This window comes from Miniopterus natalensis, chromosome 12, assembly GCF_054644295.1.
Source record: "Miniopterus natalensis isolate mMinNat1 chromosome 12, mMinNat1.hap1, whole genome shotgun sequence".
Lineage (NCBI taxonomy): Eukaryota > Metazoa > Chordata > Mammalia > Chiroptera > Miniopteridae > Miniopterus > Miniopterus natalensis.
Window position 1 is genome coordinate 30,705,699 of NC_142092.1, and position 25,529 is coordinate 30,731,227.

Sequence of the window (25,529 nt, forward strand, 5' to 3'; positions counted from 1 at the left end):
TCACATCCATAATGGTGTTATCTGTCACCTTATACTGTGCATTTCGGAGCTGAGATATTTTCTGGCTAACATCGCGTGCTTGTAGGAAACAGTGTTCCTGGCTTCCATATTGTAAAAGGAGCAAGAACAGATGGGGTGAGAATGCTTCTCGTTTCCCTCAGTTCCTTTGGAAGTAGTATATGGGCTCATTCTGGGAAGACAGACATTTATATAATATTTTGTTTTGATTAAATTTTTGTCAGAAAAAAAAATCACTGTAAAAATCCAGTTCAGGTACATATAAAAAAGCCAGTTTTTTCTGATATACCCCATGTCTGATTGAGAAGGACAGTGAGTTATGTTTTAGCCTTTGTGACAAATTTTCCATCCAAGGGACACAGCTTTTCTCTTTAGTGATTTTTAAGGCAATGCCGTCATAGTAAAGCAAAATGAACTTTAAAGTGGCCAGACTACATTACAAACCATTTTGATATGTAGGTAAATATCGTGATGTGAGGCATGCTTTGGAAAAGGGTAAGAGGAACAGGAGAGAAATGGTTGCAAAGTGAAGAAATCATTATTAGGTATCCTGGATGACACTTTGACTTTGAGGATTTACTTTTTTTCAAGTCAAGCATGGGTTTATGTTTTACCTCACCAAATCGATCTTCCTCAAAGACTAAGACTCTGTTTAGACTTGTATTCCTTGCAATGCCTATTTGTAGTGTGTTGCACACAGTAGGTGCTTAATAAATACTCGCTTATTTGGTTTGCTGTGACAGGTATCGATCATTATTCCCAGGTCTCTAATTTCCCCCCTACATTAAAAAAATGTTTAAAAAATAAAGCAAGGCGTCTTTATTATCATTGAAGTATTAAGATTATATGTAACAGTAGACCTTTGTTTTATGAGTCCGGTGAGCATTAGCCTTGATTACTCTCGGTAAAATGTTATTTACCTGGAACTAAAAGCCTTGGTGTTATCTTAGCCAAAGAATGTGTGTTTAGCCGAGAATGTAATTAGGGGAAATACTTAAGGGATTGTCAATGCAATGTTCTTTTAGCTCTTAAGCAATCTATATCTTGCTAAAATGTTTGTCTTTTTTTTTTTTTTTTTCTCTTTTTTTCTTTTTTCTTCCCCTCTGGCTGCTGTTCCAGGTCCCTTATTTCACGTGAGTCTTTGGCATCCACGCCTTTGAGCCTGACAGAAAGTCAGTCGGCTTTGAGCGTGAAGCAAGAGTGGACTCAGGGCTACAGGGCGCTCCCTTCGCTCTCCTCCGGCCACAGCTCTCAGAATGGCACTGACCTCGGGGACCTCCTGAGCCTTCCTCCCGGGACAGCCATGGCCAGCAACAGTGTCTCCAACTCATTGCCACCCTACCTTTTCGGCATGGAACACAGCCACTCTCCTTACTCTAGTCCCCGACACTCTTCAGCCAGGTCCCACTCGGCGCGCTCCAAGAAGAGAGCCCTGTCCTTGTCCCCGTTCTCCGATGGCATTGGCATCGACTTCAATACCATCATTCGCACCTCTCCCACGTCCTTGGTCGCCTACATCAACGGGTCCAGGGCTTCCCCGGCCAACATGTCCCCGCAGCCCGAGGTGTACGGGCATTTCCTGGGGGTGCGCGGCAGCTGCATCCCGCAGCCGGGGTCGGCGCCCGGCAGCCAGAAGGGCGCGCGGGGGGCGAGCGGCGGCCCCGCGCTGCCGGCCTACGGCGAGGACGGCGCCCTGGAGCACGAGCGCATGCAGCAGCTGGAGCACGGCGGCCTGCAGCCCGGGCTGGTCAACAACATGGTGGTGCAGCACGGCCTGCCGGGCCCCGACGGCCAGCCGGCCGGCCTGCTCAAGACCGAGCGCCTGGACGACTTCGCGGCCGCGGCCCTCGACCTGCCCTCCGCGCCGCCCCTGCCGCCCCTGCCGCCGCCGCCCCAGGGCCCCCCGCCCCCCTACCACGCCCACGCGCACGCGCACGCCCACGCGCACCTGCACCACCAGGACCTGGGCGCGCACGCCCAGCCGCTGGCCCTGGAGGACGAGGGCGAGCTGGACGACGTCGGGGGCAAGCACTGCTGCCGCTGGATCGACTGCAGCGCCCTGTACGACCAGCAGGAGGAGCTCGTGCGGCACATCGAGAAGGTGCACATAGACCAGCGCAAGGGCGAAGACTTCACTTGCTTCTGGGCGGGGTGTCCTCGGAGGTACAAGCCCTTCAACGCCCGCTATAAGCTGCTGATCCACATGCGGGTCCACTCCGGGGAGAAGCCCAACAAGTGCACGGTGAGTGTTCCCAAGCCCGGGGGAGCCCGTGGCCAAGTGTAGGTGTTTTTTTCCAAAGTTGGCCCACAAGTCGGGACTTTTCCCCCCTTTATGGAATTTGGATGATGCTTGGGCCGTCTAGGTGGCCATGAGACTTGAAGACTCCTCTTCAGGCGGAGGAAGGGGAAGGTTTCTTCAATTATTAGCTGCTGGGTATCTCCCTTCACTTCTTGTTTCTGTTGTGCAGATGTAAATGATCCACCATGTCAGGGACGGTGATCTGCCACAGTGTCCAAAATCTTGGAAAACAGATGCCTGCCAAGCACCAACTTGAAGTTGCTGAAATGTGTAGGGCAGAGGAACACACACTGCACCACCCGCAAGCTTTATGTCTTGTCCAAAGCAAATATTCAGTGATTTTTCTTTCTCTCTAATAACCAGCCTCGTACTGGGGTTAGGGGAGGGGTGGCTCTGATATTTGAAAGGAACTCACACTTAGCAACTTGACTAGTAAACATGTTGCTGCACACACCCTCTCGCCTCCCTGCACCCTGCAACACTGCAGGGTTGTGAGACTCGTAAATGATTTATAGCCGGCATAAAACACCCAGGGAGATGCCACAGGGACAGAGTCTCGCTGAATTTTGAGGAGAGGGAATTTTGTGGGAAAGTATAGGAGAAAGAACCAAGGGGAATGTCCCTCTGATGTTGTTGAAGGAAGTGGGCATGGTGTCTCTTTTTCCCCGGCCTCCCCCTTTCACAACATCAGTCCTGGAACTATCTCTGTTTCTTGGCAAAATTGACCATTTTTTAATAATGTGGCTCTGAAATGATTTCACAATGGTCTCACACCTAACAGAAACCCTCAGTGTTTATGAGCAGAACATCACCCCTGGGATCACAGGGCAGCTTTGCACAATCTCAGACAGCTCACTTAACTCTTGCAAAAAAAGAAGAGCGTGCGTTTTATATTAGCTTAGGTGGACAGGATTATTTCATTTAGAGCTAAAATCTGAGAGTTGTAGGTACTCCCTGGATATTGAATATCTACAGGTCAGTAAATGGGTGGAATCTATAAATCATTTGAAGAAGAACTTATTTAGACTGGGGTCCCCCAGACAGAATTCCTTCTTTCCATAGTGTGTCTTCATGATAAAGAATCTGGACCAAGTTGGCTTGATTATAGATTGGCCAAGTTGTCTGATTCATGTAAAAGCAAACCAAACAGATGATAGCTGTAATGCAAGTATTAGCAGCACTTTTTCACCATCCAATAGGTATTTTTGAAAGAGTTTTAAGAATTTCTGGCTGAATGAAATTGCATTTCTTGTTGTTACGTTGTGCCCCATGTTGTGATTTTTCTTAAAGAAAACCTGAAGCTGATACATTGTGAAACTGCCAGGTTATATGAGTGAAAAGAATAATTACATTCCAGGCAGCAAAACCTTACTCTGTCAGTAGGGTTCTGCATTAAAAATGCCAGAAAGAGACAAGCAATTGAAGGCAATTCCATTTACTCTGTTTGGAACACACAGGCCTATTGCAGGCAGGAAAGACATTCATTCTCTGAACGAAAACAGTCCAACCTTTTAGTTATGACTAATCCTGGCTGAAAATAGTTTGCTGGATTTGGTTTTACTGAAAACACACACACACACACACACACACACACACACACACACACAGGCTTAAATTATCCAAAAAATATTTTTTGCATTGCAAAATTAATTTTTGTGCAATAGGATTTCCCCATTTCCCACTGTTCTTAGACTTTGCAAAGGCATATAACAAGTTGACTTTTGCTGAAGTGCATGGTGACTATTAAAAATAGAAATACTTCAGTGAAAAATAAGCCAAGAGGTGAATGTTTGCAGGCCTCTGCATAACTTTTTATTGTATTGTTCAGCATGGGTATGGGAAACGATTTCTGTCTCCCCTAGTCTGCCTACTTCCCACTTTTAAATGAATCTTTGCAAAATTCAGATTGTTAAATTTAATTCCATATCAAATTCAGAACCGCAGAGCGTTTATTTACACATGTTATAGTGCAGGGTTTCTTAGGAGCAGACTAATGCTGCAGTTCTGATCTTGGGACTCTGTAATTTTAGCAGGAGAACATCCATCTTCATATAACACATACATATCTTGAACATTGTCTTCTTAAAACTTACGTTGCTACATGTCATTTGCTTGATTTGTAAAAAGGCTAAAGCTAACTGGCAATATAATTTTGCTGTGAAAGTTTATCAGTCTTCTCAAGTTGTAGTCCATTGTGCTTAGTGTCAACGCACATCTGAAAAAGTTGCATTTTTTTCCTGCCTTTTGTAAAACCAATCTTTACACTCTTGGAATCCAGATACAAAGAACTGTTAAAACTGAAATGTTTCATCTCCTACTGCTTTGAAATCTGACGGTAGTTGATTCGAAGTTGAAGATCCTTGCCAAGTAAAATGACCACATTCCTCTTTTGGAGACATGAAGTGATCTTTGGGTTTTTGTGGCTGTGTCACATGCTGCAGATGCTAGGAGTACTTTAAGTTATAAGACTCAGTCCACTTTTGTTTCACATATGCTTAACTGCTGTTAATTTTCTGTGGTCCGTAGTTAGAGTTAGTCATCATTTTCACTCACTTAGCTTATTGACCCAAGAAAGATGTGGTGACCCAACTGTGTTTGGTGACCATGGCTACAAGCAGCACAATGAGCTTCTTGGAGTCATGGTAGAAGGGTGTGTGAAAGGGCTACTCAATGACAGCTGCTTACGGTAAGAGGCTGCCGCTGGTGTCCTCCCCGGACGCCAGATTCCGTTTCTTGTGTGGGAGAACGCATTCTCAGGATCCCTGACTGTAATTCCTCAGCCTTAGCCCGCTTAAGGTTCTAGGTGGCAGAACTGGGGTAGGGTCGTCAGTGTATTATTTGGTGAACTTACTGGAGGAAGAGAATTTCTTTTCTCTTTCCCACCCAGACAACTCCGCCCTTCTGTATATCTCACTGTTACTGCTTCTGCGGAAAGAAAGCCAAACCGGGTGCTCTCCTTTCAGGCATGGCCTGGGTGACAGAGAGATTCCCAGCCAATGGCAAAGGTATCGAGAAGGAAAGGCCTTGCTAGGCAGACAGGCAGAACTCAGTTAAATCAGAAACTGAGATATGACAGTATTATACTAAAAATATCTGAGTCCTTTCACTGCTGTCTACTAACTAAAGTAATTTCTAGGTGCAAAATCATTCTATTTAAACCTTCCTAAATTTAGACAAATTGATGAATCTTGGAATTAACAAAACTTTTGAGCATTTCTGGGTATAATTGTGCTAAATTCTATTATGTTTTTCTGAGATAATAAGGTTTTAGATTCCCAAGTGACACAAATCTTGGATGTACACTAACCATGCCTAACAGTACCCATAGCAGTGATTCCGACAGAGTGTATGCTGAGCATGTTTTGACCACAGGTCATCTTGCTGTGAAGGTGAAGAGCGTGCGGTGCCTGGTAGCCCTCCCAGGAAGGCGTGTCCTGAATGGGCCGGAGCTTGCTCAGGCCGCCAGGGCGCCTCATGAGAAAGCCTATCTGATCGGAGCAGAGCAAGTGGAGGGAGGGACAGGGTCCTGTTGCCAGGATCAGAAACACTGATGGCTTCCTTCACGCACAATAGAAGGCAGTTGTGCTGGGAGGTTAGGGAGTGTTAATAAGGGAATTAGAGGGAATGTGGGTCGCCACTTAAATTTTGCTTATTTTTCCTGGATGCATTTTATCCAATAGCAAAAAGGAATTTTGTAAAACTTTTACCCACCCACAGATTTTCACGAAAATGTCACTGACCAAAGACAGCTTTGAATTTTGTATGAATTGACTCATTTCTCCACAGGCATTTTGCCTGGCAAAATCCAGAGTGTTTGCTTTGGCTTGAATACTGGGCAGTTTGCTTTTTAAGTAACATTGGATTATGAGTACAAGAAAATAAATACAGAGCTAGAGCCATGTCCCCATTCCTCTTTAATGGCCTGATTTATGGGTTCATGGGCCAGCATTAGCCATGAAAGACATTTCTTGAGGAAAAGTAAATTCGGTATAAACTGTGGAAGATTTTTTTCCACATCCTTTATTTTGTTATTTTGATAAGACTTGGCGTTGATGTGGTGACCACAATAATATGACCAGAAGAGACCTTAGGAAAATATCATCTAAGCATAACTATTAGTTACCACTCCACAACCTTCATTTTGGCACAATTTATAAGTTCTCATATTGTCAAGTGTTGATAAGGGTATGGAGAATGGGGAATGCTTTAATATTGCTGGCGAGAGTCAGTTGGTGTGACCATGTTGGGGAAAAAAAAGGGGGCGGTATCTAGTAAAGAAGAAGATGAACATATCCAACAAAACCATGCCGAAGTGTCTACCCTCCCTAGAGGAACTCTTGCATATGGTGGCAGGGAAACGTACCAAAAGGTATTTATTGCGCCTCTGCTTTTAAAAACTGTAAATAAGCTATCCATAGATCAGGTAAATCAATAAACTGTAGTTTATTCCTAATGGAATAATACAAGGGAGTTTAAAATTAATGAACTAGATATAAATCTGTATATAGATAGATAGAGAGATGCTAATATGGATAAATCTCAAAAAACATTCAATGAAAAATTAAATGCAAAAGGATATACACAGTGTAATACATTTATTTCTAAGATTAGTAAGTTGTTGGGCTGTTGCCTACTTAGTGCCTCCAGGGCTGTTGTCCTTGAAGGACATTGGAATCCCTAAAAGAGCTTTATAAAGTATGCATACCTGGGTCCCACCCCCAGAGTCTGTGATGTAATTGCTCCGGGGTACAGCTTCCCTGGTGATTCTGATGGGCGGCCAAGGGTGAGAACCAGTGCTCTCAAAGCTCTCATGTCCTGACATTGAACTCTAGATAAATGAAAGCCTACCTTGTCATTTCAATTAAGGTGCAGGGAGACGGTGTTTAGGAGAGAGTACATCTTCATCATTATCAGTGCCCCATGATGATTAGGATAATTTCGTGTTCTCTTGGAATAAAATTCAGGGACAAGAGATAAGATAATAGAGTGGCTCAGGCAGTGACAGAAGGTTTTCAATTGAGTGTCCATTTTCCATTCATTGTATCCTTTCTCTACAATTAATAGTCAGTTAAAGGTTGGGATGAGACTGTGCTGAGCAATGTCTGTCATCACCACCTCCTTGCCTCCCTGAGTTAAAAGTGGAACTGACAAATCTGTCACATCGTTCCCATTTTTAAAGGTAAGAGAGAGTGCTCTCCCTTCCCAATACAGTGCAGCCTTTCTGCTTTTAATGTAAAATGATCTTCAAAACATTTTTGCTACTATGGATATTTCTGAAGAATTAGTAAGTTACCAAAATATTTAGTTTTCCTTTTTATCAAATCTTCCTGATGTGATTAAATAAATAAAAATTATCATTAATATCCTCTTTGTCTCTTGAGGTTGAAACACCACCAGTGAAACATCTGGAAAAGATCAGAGAGATTGTAGCTTCCAAATCATATCCACAAGGCATCAGTCTGTCAAATACTTAAGGCAAACTCAATAATTAAAAAAACACCCAACTAGATGGTAGGTTAGTGTTCCTAATGATTTTACAAAGAAAAAGATACCTGCATATTTATATGTGTATATACATGTTCAACATACTGTAGACATATATGTGTCACCATAAATTAGAAACCTCTCACAGGTAAAAGCAAACCCGCAGAAATTCTCATCAGAGGAGGCATTAACCACAGTCTGTAAGGCATCTGTCAAATCGGATTTCCCACCCCAAAACACAGTTTAGAAGCCTTCCACTCGTAGTGGTTTAATTTTATTTTCCTTTAGAAAACATTTAATCCACATTACCTGGGGAACTGGCCTGTCATGAACTTTGTCTTGAAAATAAATTTGTAGCAGATTTGGGCAAGCATTTTAAAAACAAATCGTGGTTTATGTTTCTTTGCACTGCAATTCTAGGATTAATGAAAAACAATAGATAATGAGAGAAACCCTAAGAGGTTAAATAGTTGAGGCTTTATCCTCATTAAGCAAAATCATTAACTACATGATAGTTAATGTTCCTTTTAGCTCATATTTGTTTTGTGGTTTTTCTCTAATTTCCATGCCCTGAAATAATGTTTGTAAAATTAGAAAGAATTATGTAAATCTTTTCATAAATGATCTGGTTAAGGGAATGCATTTCAAACCTTTTGAGGTTTCCTCCTATATAGAGTTTAAAATGTATGTTTCTTAGTTCATTCAGGCTACATCAGGGTGGAAATTAGTTTGGCAATTTATTAGAAACACCTTTTGTGCCCTTCGAAATATTTCTTGATTACCTGTGTTTTAGTGGTCGTGTTGACATCTCTGAGTTCAGATAGAATTTGAGTATGTGGAGTGAAAGACCAGACATATTTATTTTTTCAAAAAAGAGGTAGCCTGATTCTCTTTGATCTTCCAGAAGCGTTTTCTTCAAGCTCTGGGTAGAATGACGTGGAAAGATGTTAATTTTTTTTCCAGGCAGATTTATTCGTTTCGACTGTAATTACTGAGTCAGGGCGTCTAGACGATCAAGAAGACAATGGATGTTGTAACCCTGGGCAGTGGATGTTTGACGGACAAACACAGACCCTGGGCGAGGGCAGGCAGGTTGGATTTTCCATGTGTTTGAACTCTGGACAGCCTTCATCCATGAGAGATGAGTTGGTCTAATATGTGTCATCACTCATATAAGAGGTTGGTGTAGATAGGAATTTGGTGAGAAAGTGGAATGAAACCTGTGTGTTCCTATTTTGCAGCACAGTATTTATTTTTATTTTTGGGGGCCATATATACTGTACTTGGGTAGGAAGAATGACTAATCCTTTTGAGGGAGAATTTTGAAGAACTAAAAAAAAATTTGAAAGTTGTTGAGAAATTAGAAAATTAGAGATGACATGGTTCTGGGTGGGCAGGGGCAGTGTACTCCATACTTAGGGCGACCATATAATTTATTATTCATTTTGGGACACTTTTGAGAGCAAAAGGGGTTTATTTCACTGGATATCAGTGTAAACCAGGAGTGTCCTGGGGAAACCAGAATGTATAGTTGTCTTACCCAAATAGTATATGCACTAATGAGCCCACCCAGTCAGCACATGTTCATTCATTCATTTGATCACTGAGCGCAAGCCACATCCCCTGCCCTGTCCTGGAAGGTGGACATAAATAAATGGGACATAAATAAATGGGGCAGTCCCTTGAGGAACTCAGAATCTTCTAGGAACGACAGCTGTGTAAATAGTTATTTACACAGTAATGAAACAAGTACTGTGATATAGGTCTATACAAATTGTTTTATTTTTTATTTCATTTATTTACTTAAAATGTTTTTATTGATTTCAGAGAGTGGAAGGGAGAGGGAGAGAAAGGTAGCAACATGTATGAGAGAGAAGCATGGATCTGCTGCCTCCTGCATGCCCCCTACTGGGGATTGAGCCTGAAAGGGATCACCCACAACCTGGGCATGTGCCCCGACCAAGAATCTAATCAGCAACCTCCTGGTGCGTGGGAGGACACTCAACCAACTGAGCCACACCGGCCCGGCTATAAAAATTGTTTTGATAGGAAAATGGGGGAAGAAACTTGGAACTATGTCTGTAGAGTCCGGGCAGGCTTCTCAGAGGAGGTGAGTGCATCTTGAAACAAGAGAGTAACTCTTACAGAAAAAGTGAAGGAGGCAGTTCGAATGGAGGCACTACACCGTGTGATAGCACAGGGCTGTGAAAGAGCCAGGGAAAGACACAAGCCCCAGGTAGTTTGATGATCCAGACTAGGTAGGAGTGGGAATTGAGGCTGGAAATTTACCTTGGGCAAATCACAAATGACATATGCTATCAAATAGGGATGAGTGTTTTTAAAATTAGAATCACACACCTAGTTAATACAAATACAAATCCAGTTAATACAAAAAAATAATTTCAAGAGGTAGCATCACTGCCTGTGTTTTAGTGCACGTGAAATGAAACTTTGATTTCCCCCAAACCATCTCCATCGTCTCTTAAAGTTTATAGTTTAATTCTTCATTAAAATGTATCTCTTGCCAGCTATCATATCACACACATTTTTCTTATGCCAAGTGGTCAGCTAGGGAAACACATAAATGGAAACAAGCATGAAAACATTTTCTGTGGTGGACTTTAAAGAATTTAAAACCTGGGGAAGACTAGAAACCAAAGCTTTTTGATCAGTTCTGTCAAATGATTAAAATGTGGACAGAGGCTGCATGCATTATCCTGTATGAGTAGCCTTCCATTAGTGAAATATTTCCTTGTATAATCTGTAAAGAGAGTGAAGTACTGTTAAACAAAGGTTTGGACTGGCTCGCCTTATGCCGAGCCTGTCAGCCCCTTTTCAAGACCTCTTCCTCCACCCTCCACTACTTAGATTGACTTTGGAATTTTTTTGTCCTCAGACTGAATCAATGCAGAATAGAGCTAAATGTTTGAGATGGATAGAGGGGTGCAAATTAAGTCAGTTCTCCTAAAAATGGCACCCATGCCCGGTGATTCAGCCTGTCTAGACTGGAGAAGGCAGAGTAAGAGACTCTCTTGCTACTTGGGCCTCCTGCTCTTGCAGCGCTCACCTCCCCTGGGGTTTGAGCTTCCCAAGGTCAGGCCACTTGCCTGTGTGACCAGAGCACGGCCGAGAGTCAGCCTCAGTGGGCGTAAGCGTTCATAGGACGTCTGATAGGGCTTGCTCTTCAAACTCATAATGCAGCATCTCAGGCTTGCTACTTCGGAACAGTTTCTTCTCTGTGTTTTAGAATGATTATTTAAAAGTGCTCTAATTTTTAGCCCTCGCTGGTTTTGCTCAGTGGTTAGAGCGTCGGCCCGCTGACTGAAGGGTCCCAGGTTCGATTCCAGCTGAGGGCACGAATCTCAGTTGCAGGCCCCATCGCTGGCCCCAGTCCGAGGGAGGCAACCGGTCGGTGTGTCTCTCTCGCATTGATGTTTCGCTCTTGCCCTCTCCCTTCTACTCTCTCTCTCTCCCTCACTCTCTCTGAAAAGCAATGGAAAAAATATCCTCGGGAGACAATAAAAAAAATAAAAAAAATAAAAGTGCTTTAATTTTTTAAGTTGGATTGGATTTTAAGAATGGATTTGGGGATTGGGGAGCAGTTGTACTGAAGGGAAAATTGGGGACCCCCCCTTAAACAGCATCTGAAGTATAAAGTTGTCTTCCGTGGCGTCCGCAGAAACTCCCACCGTCTTCTTGCCTCGGAATTTCCGCGCTGCCTCAGGGCCCCTTGCCTCATTCCTTATTTTTCTCTCCACCTATTCAAGGTTTGCTTTGGGGAAAGAACTTGAGCAGAGATAAAATTCATACATATAAATGGTGGCTGAGAAAAAATTCACTGCTCTTGCCCTCCCAGAAGTAGCTACAATTTTACGAGGAAGAAGTATTAACCTTGTCCCTTGGAGTGAAACTCCTTCAGGGAAGTGGGAGGGCAAAGAAACTGACTTACCGATTCTGAGCTACTGGATGACTTTAATCCTCACGATAGCCCTCAAAGCGAAGTAATTTGTAGAGTTTGTGATTCATACTCTGTTCTTTCTACTGTATACTCGAAAATCATTATTCACCTTTGAGTCCTCCCAAGGTACTGGCCCAATGATTAGATTAATTTATAGTGGACCCCAAATATATATACATATCTACCTACATACCTACCTACTTACCTGCCTACCTACCTACATGTATGTATATGGCTGTATACGTATCAATCAGTAACTTCAAGTATACGCACATGCTTGGAATTAGTGATGGGGATACAATGAGGCTCATTATTCTATTGCTTCTATTTCTGTGATGATTTGAAATTTTCTACAATAAAAAGTTAAAAGTATATAAAATACTTTTTCTTATATGAAAGAAAAGAACAGTTTGTTTCCTCCAGCACCTCTGAAAATGATACCAGACATTTTTTTTTTTTTTTTACGTAACCTGTGTCCTACTGATCTGAAAGCAAATTAATTTTTTCCGTTGCTCTTGGAGATCTCTAAAATCACTCTGCTTAAGAATGAGATGAGAAATGCTCTTAGGTGATAACATAATATTTGAAAAGACAAATGATAACAAGGAAGCGTTTTGAGAAATATTAAGATAATACAACTTCTGTAATAGCCCAAATCTTAGTGGCTTGGTGTGATAAAGGTTTATCTTATTCATATTCTAATGCAGCTTTCTCCTTGTGATCATGTAGTAACTCAGGATCCTTCAGCTAAATGGTTCCACTATCTGAGTCTAGGGTGAAAACAGAATGTTGAGGATTGTGCAGAAGTTTTTAGGGACTGGGCTAAATGCTACATACTTCACTTCTTGCATCCCATTGGCCAGAACTCAGTTACATGACCTCAGCTACTGCAAGGGAAGCTGGGAAATGTGGTTTTTCTGTGTGTGAAGGAAGAAATTAAGCACAGTATTGTTTTTGTTCCAAGGAACTAGAAGTTTTGTCCCAAGGAACTAGAAGTGTTCTTGTTTCACCCTGACTTATCCTGATTCTCCCCTGACTTACCCTGATTCTCTGTATCCCCTTAAAAGAAGAAACATTTCAGCCTTGATCTTTGAGTTTCCATGAGTGGTGACCCTGTTTCATCAAAGTGGTTTTGTTACTTTTTTCTTATCAGTCTTGGCTCCTATAACTTGCATTTCAATCTACGAAATCTTTCCCAGCCCAACCATTTTTTAAATTTACTCTCCAAGGATTCCATTGCCATATAGTCACCACTGCTGGGAAAACTCTTGTTATCTCAAGTGAATTACTCAGTTTTTCCCACCTTGTCCAAATTACATGTTCTTGGTGCATAATTTCCCACTGCTCATCAACTTTCTAAGTCATGAGGATGTATAATGTCTTCGTGTCCCACAGGCACTCACCCTGGAGGGAGATCCGCTCATTATCAAGGGCAGGGCCATAATGAATCACTGAGAGATCCACCATTGTGAATAGACATTTGGTGTGAAGGGCTGTTTTACTCAGACCCTGAAAAACAATATTCCCCATCTGATCATGAAGTAGCTTATTTGATACACACAGTGTGGTCATAAATGCCCTCCTAGTCTCTGAATGCTTGCTTTTGATCATGAACTGGCACCCATTCAAGGAAAAAATGACAATGTGCCTCTCTGGACACTTTTGGTCCATTTCCATAAATATATTCAAACAAAATGAAATTGCCTGGCTCTTTATAATATGTCCTTTAGTGTGTTTAAGCTTGCAAAATTACCCCCAAGGATGACAAATTGTAAACATCATGCAATACCACAGCCCCGGTTCAAGGCCTGTTTCAGTGTTCTGCCGACACTCACCCTTCCTAGAAATGTTTAAAGTGCTTTAGGAAAATGAAGCTAAGCAAACAAGCTTATCGGGAGCGACAATAAAAAAAATCATTGATTCTAATTAGGAGGCGTCACATATATAGAAACAAAGCTGCTTTTGTGTAGTGGAAAATTTACCTGTTCTCTGGAACACGTGGAGTGCTTTCCAGTGGCTTTAGATAATCAGGCTGACAAACTTACAGGGCCCTGACCTTTTGGCCCATCTCAAGTGATTCAGCTGTGCTTGTCGAAACTTGTCCAAGGTGTTGGTGGGAGGTGTGCTGGGATACACTTTGTTATAAAGGTGTGACAATGAGACAGGAGCCATTTTTTATTTCTGAAGGGCCCAAACTGTATCAGGAATCGAGGTGGCGAGTGTGCAAGTTCTTGAGGCAAGGGCTGAGTTTGTTGTAATTATCTCTAGTTGTCTCTGTAGCAAGTATTTTCCCCCAGGAGCCTCATCATTGGTGAGGGCTACAGCAGCTCAGGCTATCTGGATCAGCCTGCTCCTGCTCCATTGTGTGCCCCAGGAAGACTAGTTCTCTCTTGTACCCTGGTTTTGTGCTATGTTCATGGAATGGGGCCTTTATGATGGAACCAGTTAAGGAAGCAGTGGTGTAATCTGAGCAGATGCTGGAGAAATCACTAATTGTTTACTCTCCTGAGGTAGTAAATCAAAATGGATAACTGTGTTACCGTCATTTTTCTTGAATTCAGAACTTCAGGTAAAATGAATTTTACTAGACCACAGGGTGAGGAACATAGATCTTAGTAAATCAATGGGAAGTTTAGTTCAAAATTAAGAGTATATGTGGGTCATTTGGAGTGTCAACAATTTATTTTCGAGGAAGAGATTCATAAAAGGTATTTTTAGTTGCTTGATTGTACATTTCCTTCAAAGATTGCTTGCTAATTACCATCATTGAGTAATGGGGTTTGGCAAAAAAAATAAAGAAATAAAAGCCCATTGTGTTCTGAACGAATGATGCTGCTGAGTGTCTTGACAGGCTCCTGGTGCACTTGTCAAACAGCTGCGCCTGGGAGTGAAATTTTGAAGTTGGATTCTCACTTAGCCACGATTAGAATAGGCTTAATTGGGGGACAGTTTAAAATTCTTAAATATAGAATTGATGCATTTCTAAAAATATTATACTGACCATCTCTAATTCACTTTATTTTGTTTCTTATTTTTACTCAGATATTATGTAAAATTCAAAACAGAATAATATAAAAGAAAATTGTGTTAATATGGAAAATATTATAAGGTTATTTGTATCATTGTTTCACTTAAAGATCCTTAGATTTTTAAGTATTTGGTTTATATTACGTTTAAATCAGAGTTGTTAATCTAGTTATAGGTATACAATCTCTCTCTGGTCTCTAAAAGTGACTCCCCAGTGCAAAACAGAAAGTCAGTCTCTGGTGACTATATCTGTTTCACTCATACAACAACTTCTTCAACAACTGTTTCATGCCAGTCGCTTTTCTAGGCCGTGGGGATACAGCAGTGACTATATCAGATTGCACTTTTGAAGCTTACACTCCAGAGGGGGAGATAGTAAATAATGTGGATATCTGTCAGAGAGAACAGCAAGTGCAATGGTCTTGAGGCAGGAGTGTTGGCCTGGCATGTTCTAGAAACACTGCGAAGGCCAGGGTGGCTGGAGTAGAGTGATGGAGGAGGAGAGAGGAGAGGTCAGGGGAAATACGTGGGCTTGATTGTTTAGGGCCTTGTCTAAAGAAGATGGTTTTGAGTAGAGGAGTGATAGGATCTGATTTATGTTTTGCTGCAACCACTGAGTGCTCTTTGGAGACTATACTGAAGCAGAAGCAGGAGTAGAAGCAGGAAGACAGACCTCCCTGAGCGGGATTATTGCAGTAGCCGTCTCTCTGGTCCTCCTGCTTGTGCCCAGTGATGGAAGGTGGGATAAACAGATGGATTCTGGCTGTATAAACATAGACACTATAGAATTTCCCAGAGGATTGGATGCGGGGTGTGGGAGACAAATGTCAGGGGTGACCCCAAGTTTTGGCTTGCAAGTCTCGAAGAATGGGAGCTACCTTTTACTGAGAATGGGGGTGATTGTGGAAGGTTTGGGAGGAAGCAAGGAGTTTGGTTTTAGACTTGTTAAGTTTGAGGAGCCTGTGATTGAGTCCCAAATGGTGAGTCTGGAGATCAGAAAAGTCTAGACTGATACACTTTGGGGAGTCACCTATGTATATATAGTATTTAAGGTTATGAGGTTGGCTGGCCTAATTTAAAGTGAAATGAGAAGTAGAGTCACGAAAAAATTTATGTCTGTACTCCTGGATCCCATGAGGACGGGGTGAAAGAAGGGTGAGTAAAAGAGGGGTGAGCGCCTCTACGAAACACCTTGTCTCTCCTTTGCCCTGCTTTGCCCTGTGTTGCCCTGACCCCGCTTGCCATTCCAGGAGAATTTCAAGGGACCATTGAAGATTAAAAAAAAATAGGGTTGAAGAGGTTGTTCCAAGTTGGCCTGCCATTGGTGTACCTGTATTTTTGTCTCTAGACCAGAAGATAAGCAGACAGAAAACAAGGAGGACAGGCCCCAAGCTAATAAATATGTTTCTACCATCATGGTCTCATGGTCTTAGGCTCTTGATATTGAGGGGTTATTAATGGCAGGGTTTATATATCTTAGTTCATACAGAACTTAACAGTGTATAAAGAGACACTCTGAAAATAATATTATTAATTCTACCATTGAGATGACATTGAGGTGACAAAGTATCCAGGAACATACAGGATGAATTTTTGGTCATTGTGTGTTGAGGGGATTCAAAAGGCCATGAGTAGTGCCTTTTTTGTGTTTTTTCCCCCTACATTTTTAACAGTGTTGAGGCTCTGTCTTTTAATAAATTAATCTCTCAGTGAATTTGATGGTATCTTGTGTTCTGGAATGTATCTTCTCAATTGCTTGGTTCTCTTGTATTTGGAAAGCCTGCTCCAAAAATGTCTGTGATGTTCATAAGGAGCAATGTGAAATGGCTACTCATTGGAGGCTCTTAGGGGTTGTATTGTACTCAGATTTGCAATCTAAATAAGTTGTGTGAAAGGCTCAGAGGCTCTGTTCTTGGTAACTGAAGCCCAATGAGTCTGTGAGAATAATTTTAATTTTAAGATCACACAATTGTATTTCTTTTTACTGTAGGAACAGCTTCATGAAAATCCTTTTGTGTTCCATGTATTGGGTTTGTTTACTGTGGATCATGATAGCTAGGAAACAAAACCTTACATTTTAGCTTTTGGAAAATTTTACGATGTTCATGTCTGTGGCAATAAAACTTCTTTGGCTCCAGTGGGATGCCTCTTTTGTTTGAGTGAAGTGTTTGGGCATATCTACATCCAGAGGAGGGGTAGGGATTTTTTTTCTCTTTATATTTACTTTTTTCTTCTGTCGTTTCTCATCTCCTCCCATCTTTCTAGCACCTACTCATTCCCTTTGCTTTTTTCTTTCTATGCAAAGCTCTTGAGGGTGGCTGCAAAGAGAAAATGGAGGTTGTAACAGAGCTTAAAAGCTCTGTGTGTGTTTCCACCCAGTGACTGTGAAAGAAAGCATATTCAGTGCTTTAAAACTGTGACATTTAAGTCCGTATCTAAGGGAGTTTATATCTATTTTGAGGTTTGTCTTATATTCTCTAGCAAGGTTATACTAGTTAGGGCAGGGCTTCACAGCCTCACAATATTGACATTTTGGACCACATAATTCTTTTTTGATGAGGGGTTCTCTTGGGTAGTGTAAGATATATTTAGCTGCATCTGTGGCCTCTTCCCAGTAGATGCCAGTAGCCCCCCTTCTACCTCCAGTAGTGACAAACATTGCTATATATCACCTGGGGATGGGGTGGGCAAAATTACCTCTGGTTGGGAAACATTGAGTTAGGGGACCCTGGATTTATCAGCTTTATTCAGAGTAGTTATTTTGAGATTACAACTAGTGACTGAAATACAAATACTTGGCTTAAAGAAACAAAACTAAACAAAACAGTCACTTGGCATTGCCAGGTGAGAACTTATGAGACCTCTCCTTCTTCCCTGGCCTCACCAAGGACCCCCAGGCTCTGACCTCTGCAACTTCTGATCAGTAGTGGATGAAGAAGTAGTCCTTTATGTGCCTAGGAACATAGCAGGAAGGATGTAAATTGTTCCAAGACCCAATTTTCACTGGGATTTCCTTCTCTTATAGAAATCCTGATATAAATGGAGGGTTTGTTTCCTGTCCTGGAAAAATGATTGTGTCTAGAATGTATCCTCTTGTGATGGGGAAGGATCTAGAAGAGAAGCCATGTGATAGTCTAAGGCAGAATTCTAGCCTTAGATGAGAATAATCCCTCTCAGTGTTCAACTTATCATCGGTTTTAGTGTTTATAGTGAAACTGTAGTGCTGAAAATACACAGAAATTTAGAAGTCCAAATTTGCAGTTTCACTGTGTGTCCTTGGGATGCTCTGCCTCTTGATTCGCGAAGTGAAGCCCGTTTCACTCTTCCATTTAGAATAAGTCATCGAAAGGGTGCACTTTTGGTGCTTAAGACGGCACTAAACATAATGACTCATTAACAGGAAAGGGAGTTCTCTTTCATCACAACCCAGTTCGATAAGAAAAGCAAAAAGAACCTTGAGCTCTACAGCTGTGTTCAGCTTTACCACACATATGTACTATTCTTCAGTGTTTATGAGATTAACCTTTTTTTCTTTTCTTTTGGAAGAGCTAGTTGGAAGCAGTTAAGACAAACAGATTTTTGGATCTTCATGAGGAACGTCATAGGTACAATTTTCAGCAGTTACATGTATTATCCTAGAAGAATAATTTCCAAAATATAAGGCACTAATTATTTAGCTAACATGTTTCATTCAGGAGAGTTTTTGAGTGAAGACTGGGTTTGGAGATTTTTATGTAGAATGATTAGTGGCAATGATAATAAACATTGACAAATGATAGTGGCCTTATGCTCAGGACAGAAGGCTGTTAAGTAGGAATAGTTGTGTTTGGATGTTTACTTTTGGACCCCGAGAGTAAAAGAGTTTTCATGATTTGAGACAGACTGAGGGAAGTTGAACTCTGCCCAAGATAAATAATACCTTCCATTTGTTAAGTCAGGTTTACAAACAAGCACTGTCCGTGCATAATCTCATGGGAGTCGCACAGTAATCTTTTGAGGTAGAAAACGTGGGTACAATTTTTAAATTAATTGTAAAATATATTTTTATTGATTTCAGAGAAAGGAAGGGAAAGGGAGAGAGAGAGAAACATTAATGATGAGAGAGTCATTGATCGGCTCCCTCCTGCACACCCCCTGCTGGGGATCAAGCGCACACCCCGGGCATGTTTCCTGGCCGGGAATCAAACCTGGATTCTAGGTCAATGCTCAACTGCTGAGCCACACCAGCCAGGCTGGTTACAGTTTTCATTTCCAGTTTAAAATGAGGGAACAGCTCACATGCCTTTATCTAAGGTTATATAGCCAGTAAATACTGGGTTATACACAGGACCCAGGTCTGTTGGACTCCTGGACAAGAACATTTTTCCATTCCACCATAGCCTTCCAGGAAGTTATTGGGAGTTATATGTACTCCGTTCCATATTCCACTATTTCCTAGGGCCCTCGATCCTTCCTCCTTCCTTCCTCCCACTAAGACAGTGACATTGCACAACTCCGTTTATTTTATATGCCCCCTGGTGTCCAACTAGAGGGTCCCTGGAGGAGCTATGCACATAGACCATGTAGAGCTTCATCCAATGGGCAGTTTCTACCGTGTTAGTTAAAGTTGTGCAGGGATAGAGTTGGTGAGTAAAATGGCTCTCTGTGGCTGGGAACTTTACAAGAATCACCCCCCACCCCCCAGTATTATACCACTTAAAACACCATATAACTTAATACTACTACTTGTGAAAAATGGTTGTTCAATTAAAAGAAATTAAAAGAAAAAGGCACCACGGGTTTTATTTCTTTGATTAAAGAACGAGCCTGGTATCTGACACTGAATCATTTCATCTTGTCCTTTTGACTTTTGTTATTCTGGGAAAAGCGCATTTTTACTTAACACAAAGCTACAGATCTCTGAACCATGTTGTCAGGGAGGAATAGAAGTGAGCTTGTGTTTTATCATTTGTTTCTCCTTCCTGGTCAGGTATCTTCTATTCTATTTGGTTGTACAGCCTTCCCTTTTTTTAAAAAATAGACTAATACGCTTCCTTCTGTTTTCCAGGAGTTATTTGGCCTCTTTTCATGAGTGATCAATTTTGTGGGACAAGAATGCGCGAGGGTGGTGTGTGGTTTGACAGGTCCGCCCCGGCACAGAGTGAGGCCAGTTAAGATGGCAGGAAAATGACCTGTCAGTGTAAACCTTCTACCTTTATACTCCCTCGTTTGTTCTGCTTTCTGTTCGAACTTTGATTTCTATTACCAGCCTGTAATAGAAAGAAAACGAAGGAAGAGTAAGAATGCCACGATTTTTTCTTTTTATAACATTTTACACTTTTTCAAAACATTCCTCTACAGTATGTTATTTTATTGTTGTAAAATCCAGTACAGAAGGCTGAATGGGCAGTCTTATTATTTTTATTTTACGGGCTAGGAAACAGGCTCAGAGCTTTTCTGGGAGAGAATTGCCCAGGTTTATCAGTTATATGACTGATTCTTTTTTTATATTATGCTGTAAATCTTATTATTTTTACCAGCAATAATATTAGGAATTTGAAGGTAAAAACACATTTTAAGCAATTTAAATTCTTTGTGGAAGGAGGTGATATATAAATAAAATGTGAACAACCTTTAAAAAAATATAACTATAAACATATTTCTGCTCATACTTAATTTGTAAGTTTTTTGTGTTCTACAAAACAGAAACCAATAGAAATTAGGTTTGGAAGGGGCTTAGAGAGTAATACCTCATCTTGGAATAGGACTTTGTTATAGGTTGAATTGTGACCTCCTCCAAAAAGATATATTGATGTCATCATATCAACACATGACGCTCAGAATGTGACCTTATTTTATAGAGGTAATATGTTGATGTCATCATATCAACACAGTGCTCAGAATGTGACCTTATTTTATAGAGGTAATGAGGTCCTTAGGGTTTATAGAGGTTTAAATGAGGCCATTAGGGTGGGCCCTAATCAATACGATTGGTATTCTCATAAAAAGGAAGAAGCTGGTCACAGACACAGCCATGAACAAAAGAAGACGCGAAGAGATGGAGACACAGAGAGTGCCATGTGAAGATGGAGGCAGAGACTGGAGGGAGGCACCTAAAAGCCAAAGATTGCCAGTGAACCACCAGAAGCTAGGAGACCCACAGACCTGATCCTCCCTCACAGCCCTTAAAAGGAATTAACCCTACTGTCTCCAGAACTATGAGACAGTAAATTACTATTGTTTTAAGCCACTCAGTTTGTGATAATTTGTTACAGCAGCCGTAGGAAACTAATACATACTTCCCTCTGTGCCGGCCTTTAACAGCAGCTGCGGGTGTGCTCTGCCGCCGCCGTATTCCTCTGCTGTCATGACTATGTAAGCCATGCGGCGGGATACTGGACTTTACCTTGAAGGCAGTGGGCAGCCACTGGAATGTATTAAGAGGAGGAGGAAATGGTGAAACCTACATTTTAAATGCTCACTTTGGCTGCACTGTGGAGAATGGACTTGGAAAGTATGGCGTGGGCAAGACCACATTTTATACTGGCCCATTCGAGAGATGAGGAGCACACCGCCCAAGGGGAGGCACTGAATTTATCATTCTCCCTAGGTTTCCAAGATGTTCATGAGTACAGCCTCACGCATAAAAAACTCTGTCTTAGCCTGTGGGCCAGAGCAGGGTGGACCGGATGTCTCTTGGTGACACGCTCTGGTCCGCCATGCTTCAGAACTCCTAATGTACTTGTAGTGCGTGTTTTCTGAAGCCCAACTCATAGTAATTTGGGGGTCATCACACTCAGCCCTGTACACAGGCATCCCACACTTTGAGTTCTGTATGCAGATTTGTTTACTGTCTTTCAGCAGCATGTGAGAGCTAACCTGAAGAGATGAATGAGTACTCTTCTAAGGAAAACTAAATTATGAGTCCCTCTGTATTTGAATCAAGACCCCTGGAATTTTACGTCTCAATTCTGATCATGATTTTTACTATAAAGAGAGAAAAAAAAAGGTGAAGAAGTATGATGTTATAGCAAGTGATAAGACAGAATATTTCAACAAATTAGAAATTAGATTGAGTTTAGAGCCATCTTAATAGTTTTACTCTCTCTATATATACAGTTGGAAGAAAGAAATGTTGCAGAGGCCTCAGTTCATATCCAATTAATCTCTCAGGGTAATTTGTTTACTGGATTCTGCTGCCAAACCTATGAGTTGCTTTCTTCAGGGATGAGGGTTAGTTGATGAAGCGATTTATTATGTTTCAGTTACACAGCATATCGATCTTGCTCATGGAAAATGTTAACCGTGTCCCTTCTCTATCATTCATCTTCCACTTCCCCCATTCATTATTCCCACCCCCCATCAGTAATTCTTGTATCACAGAGGGACATCTCATTAAGAGTATTCCAAGGTTAGTGAATGACATGGCTCTGTGTGTTGCTGCAGGATTTTTAAAAGGCATTCATTACTCAGAATTGCAAGAGGGGATTAGCTTTTAAGTAAGGAAGTGTTACAGAGTCTTGAAAGTGGATCCTTCCTTAGCTTCAGTGAGAAATCAAATCCTGGTATATAGAAATTTGTTTTTATTTTCATCTCTCTCCGTGCACCAGCTCTTCCTTCTTTAATCTGCTGTCCTGCTGTGTAGAAAATCTGTGGGCTCCTCAGTGTCATACTGACATCCGGGTTTTAAAAAGTTATGAGCTATTTCTGACATGCATAAAACTATAAGAATAATACAGCAAGTACCCAGCTAGAACAATGAAACAGAATAGAACTCAGCAATGACCCACAGATAAATGGAAACTTCACATTTCAGAATTCGATGTTGTTTTCCTTAGCTGGGTTGTGGGCCTTCCTGCTGCTTTGGGGGATAATGCAAACCTGGTACCATTGGGTTCTTGGGAAATGATCCCAGCAAACTCCCACGTTGATTATAGTCAGGATATAATGAGATATTTTGGACATTGAGCAAAATGCTTCACATTCTGTAACAATAGCGCAGCACAACACCCATGGTTGTATTTATTCAAAAATATTTTATCCTGGCAAAATATTTTGGTCAGGGTGTGACACTGTTAGAGACATTGTGCATTGAATTACCTAACTTTTTATGTCTTTCGTCAAAAATTCCAGAAGAGGGAGGAAGGTAGCAGAGGTGGTCCTAGGAGATGCTGTCTCTCTCCATCTTTCTGCTCACTGAAGGGCGCGCAGGTGACCTCTAAGAGAAAGTGACAGAAGCATCAGGCGAGCCTGCCTCCTGCCTGCAGTTGAGCCTTGAAGCCCAGGATTTCATTTAGGCCCATGTTTGTGCCTGTTCATTTTTACAGGGTAGACGACCTGTTAGTGTTACAGGTCTTCATTCAAGCAGAAGCTCACACATATCTTTTTACTCTCAATCCTGGAAGAATATTTTCCCTTTATCCCTTAACTTACAGTAGGTACAGCCTTGATTCCAAGTGGCTTTGGGTGGCAGAGAATTTTTTCTTTTTGAGAGAATATTTTATTAGACTTATAACAGCATAAACTAAAAGTCAGTTACATGATAAAGTTTAGGAATATGTATTTTATGTAGTTTATAATCCTTTACAAATAGAAAATCAGTACATTGAATCTGTGCTGATTCAATTTGAGGAATCTTCACTAAAAACAATTTTGACAAAGTCCTTTAGATGCAGTTTCTTTTGAGTTTACTGCAACACTATTTGTTATATTGCATGTCTTATAAATTCCAGTAAGTCTTTCTGAAATCCAAGAGAGGATGCTCCTGCCCCAGCAGACTGGAGATACGCTGCTCTCCATACCTGTAGGTCCCTCTTGCAAACAGAACTCTCCTCAAGGAGTGAGGAGTGACTTCATTCTAGCTTATTCCACCTTTTGTTCCCTTTCCTCTGTTAGCTTATAAGCTGTCTCCCCCAACTCTCTCCTTCTCCCCCTCCCTCTCCCTCCAGCCTTGGTTAGAAGGCTAGATCACATCTCAGATTAGCTCCTAAACTCAGGGAGGTGTAGTCTCCAGGTTAAAGATACTCTACTGTAATATTTAATTTAACCCTTTAGCCACTAGATACATTTAAGTAAGGACTCTACCCCCTCACCCCACCAATCCCACTCTGTAAAAATTATAAAAGGTAACTTAATTGAAGAAAGGGCCATTGAGAACATAAGAGTTCTGGAGTTATTCATGGGATGAGTGCATTACTTTTGTTTTTGGTATGAGTTAACAATATAAATAACCTTTCAGTTGAAACTATTTCTGCACTAGGTGTAGGAATGATTCAGTCTATGTCTTTATAACACAACTGGTAGGAAGAAAAGAACTTGACATCCATATTTATCTTAGTCTAGGTGGAGTTAGTTATTTTAGCGCTATGTAGAAACATAGACTTTTAAGTTACTTTTGGTGATTCAGGAAAGTCATTTTAGAATTATCTATTTACTCCTTTGGTGAACAAACTTATTTTTGTTCTTTCACTTATTTTCCCTTAGAAATATATTTCTCTTTTGCTTTGCATTTGAATGTATTCCTGTTATGACAAGATCCGTGATGGAGACTCTTTTTAAGTCCAGGCTACTGGGTATAGAGAAAATACAGCAAAAAGCAAAGAACCCAGATTTGGGGGTAAATCCAGTTAGTTTTGATTCCTTGCTATGTCACTTGCTGACTCTGTAATCCAGAAAACTACGTAACTCCTCTGAGTCTTAGTTTCCTAGCCTGAAAGAAGGAAGATAGTAATATTTATGAAGTTGTTGGGAGGGTGAAGAGACGTAATGGAGAACTACAATGCCGAGCAATTAGTAGGGGCTCACTTAACTGTTAGTTCCTTTTTTTGTGTGTGTGAGCAGATTGAGGTTCAGCTCAGTTTAGATGAAGTGTAGATGGATTCATTCAAAGTGAAGCAAATTTATAGTTAACTTATGTTTGTCATTCATTCCCTCTGAGGGAAATCAGAGAAGTGAAATGTTATATTCAAGAGGACAGAATTGTTGGCAGAGGAGAGATTAGAACCCATATGTCCCCTTCTCTCATTCATTGATCTGGTAAGCCTTACCCTTGAATTATATAAAACATAGCAGCTACCTAAACAAATCTCCCAATCTAGTCACCAAAGAGATATGAACAAATAGGATCTCCATCTACTTGGGCATCAGCCTTTTTATAACAACTTACTAAGACAAAGTTATACTGTGTATAATTTGTATGTCTGTGGTTATCATGAAACTCATTAATCTCTCTCCTGAAATTTAGAAGTGTTCAGAATTTGGGTGTCTTTTTGGTGAAGCATGAGATGGCACCCAGTTATAAAGTTTATGGCCAGGAATGGCTTGTCTAAAGGGTGTGTGCATTTAATACTGGACAGATGTTAGCAGGTTTCACCCCTATAGGCGATTGTATGGATTTGCAGTAGCTGTGAGGGTGCCAGTTTCTCCCAGACCTTACCAACATAGGATATCAGCAAACACTTTAATATTTGCTGATCTGGTAGATGAAAAATGTTTGTCATTTTAAGAATTCAGTGACTCATTTTGATTCCCTCCCTTTTCCTCAGTCCTTCTGCCCTCCCTGCTGTGGTCCTTCCCCATCTCTTTCTGTTCGTGATCTGGGGGTTTGCGTTGAGGTTTTAGATTGCCGCAAGTCCTTGATTGGACTTGAACAACTCAACTTTGAGACATTTGCAGGAAACTTAATTCAAAGGGGATGATAAAAGCAACAAAGCACTCCCAAGAATTAATTGTAAAATATTGATTCAACACATGGCTGACCTAACA

The 25,529-nt window shown here is 41.2% G+C and overlaps 1 protein-coding gene across 1 annotated transcript in view; it reads left to right on the top strand.

Annotated features, from left to right (window-relative positions):
• GLIS3 (GLIS family zinc finger 3) overlaps positions 1-25,529 on the top strand; it is a 409,424-nt gene that overhangs the window by 133,629 nt on the left and 250,266 nt on the right. The window contains exon 4 of the mRNA XM_087822681.1: positions 1,138-2,260. Coding sequence (XP_087678807.1) covers positions 1,138-2,260 — 1,123 coding nt within the window. The remainder of the gene's footprint in view (positions 1-1,137; positions 2,261-25,529) is intronic.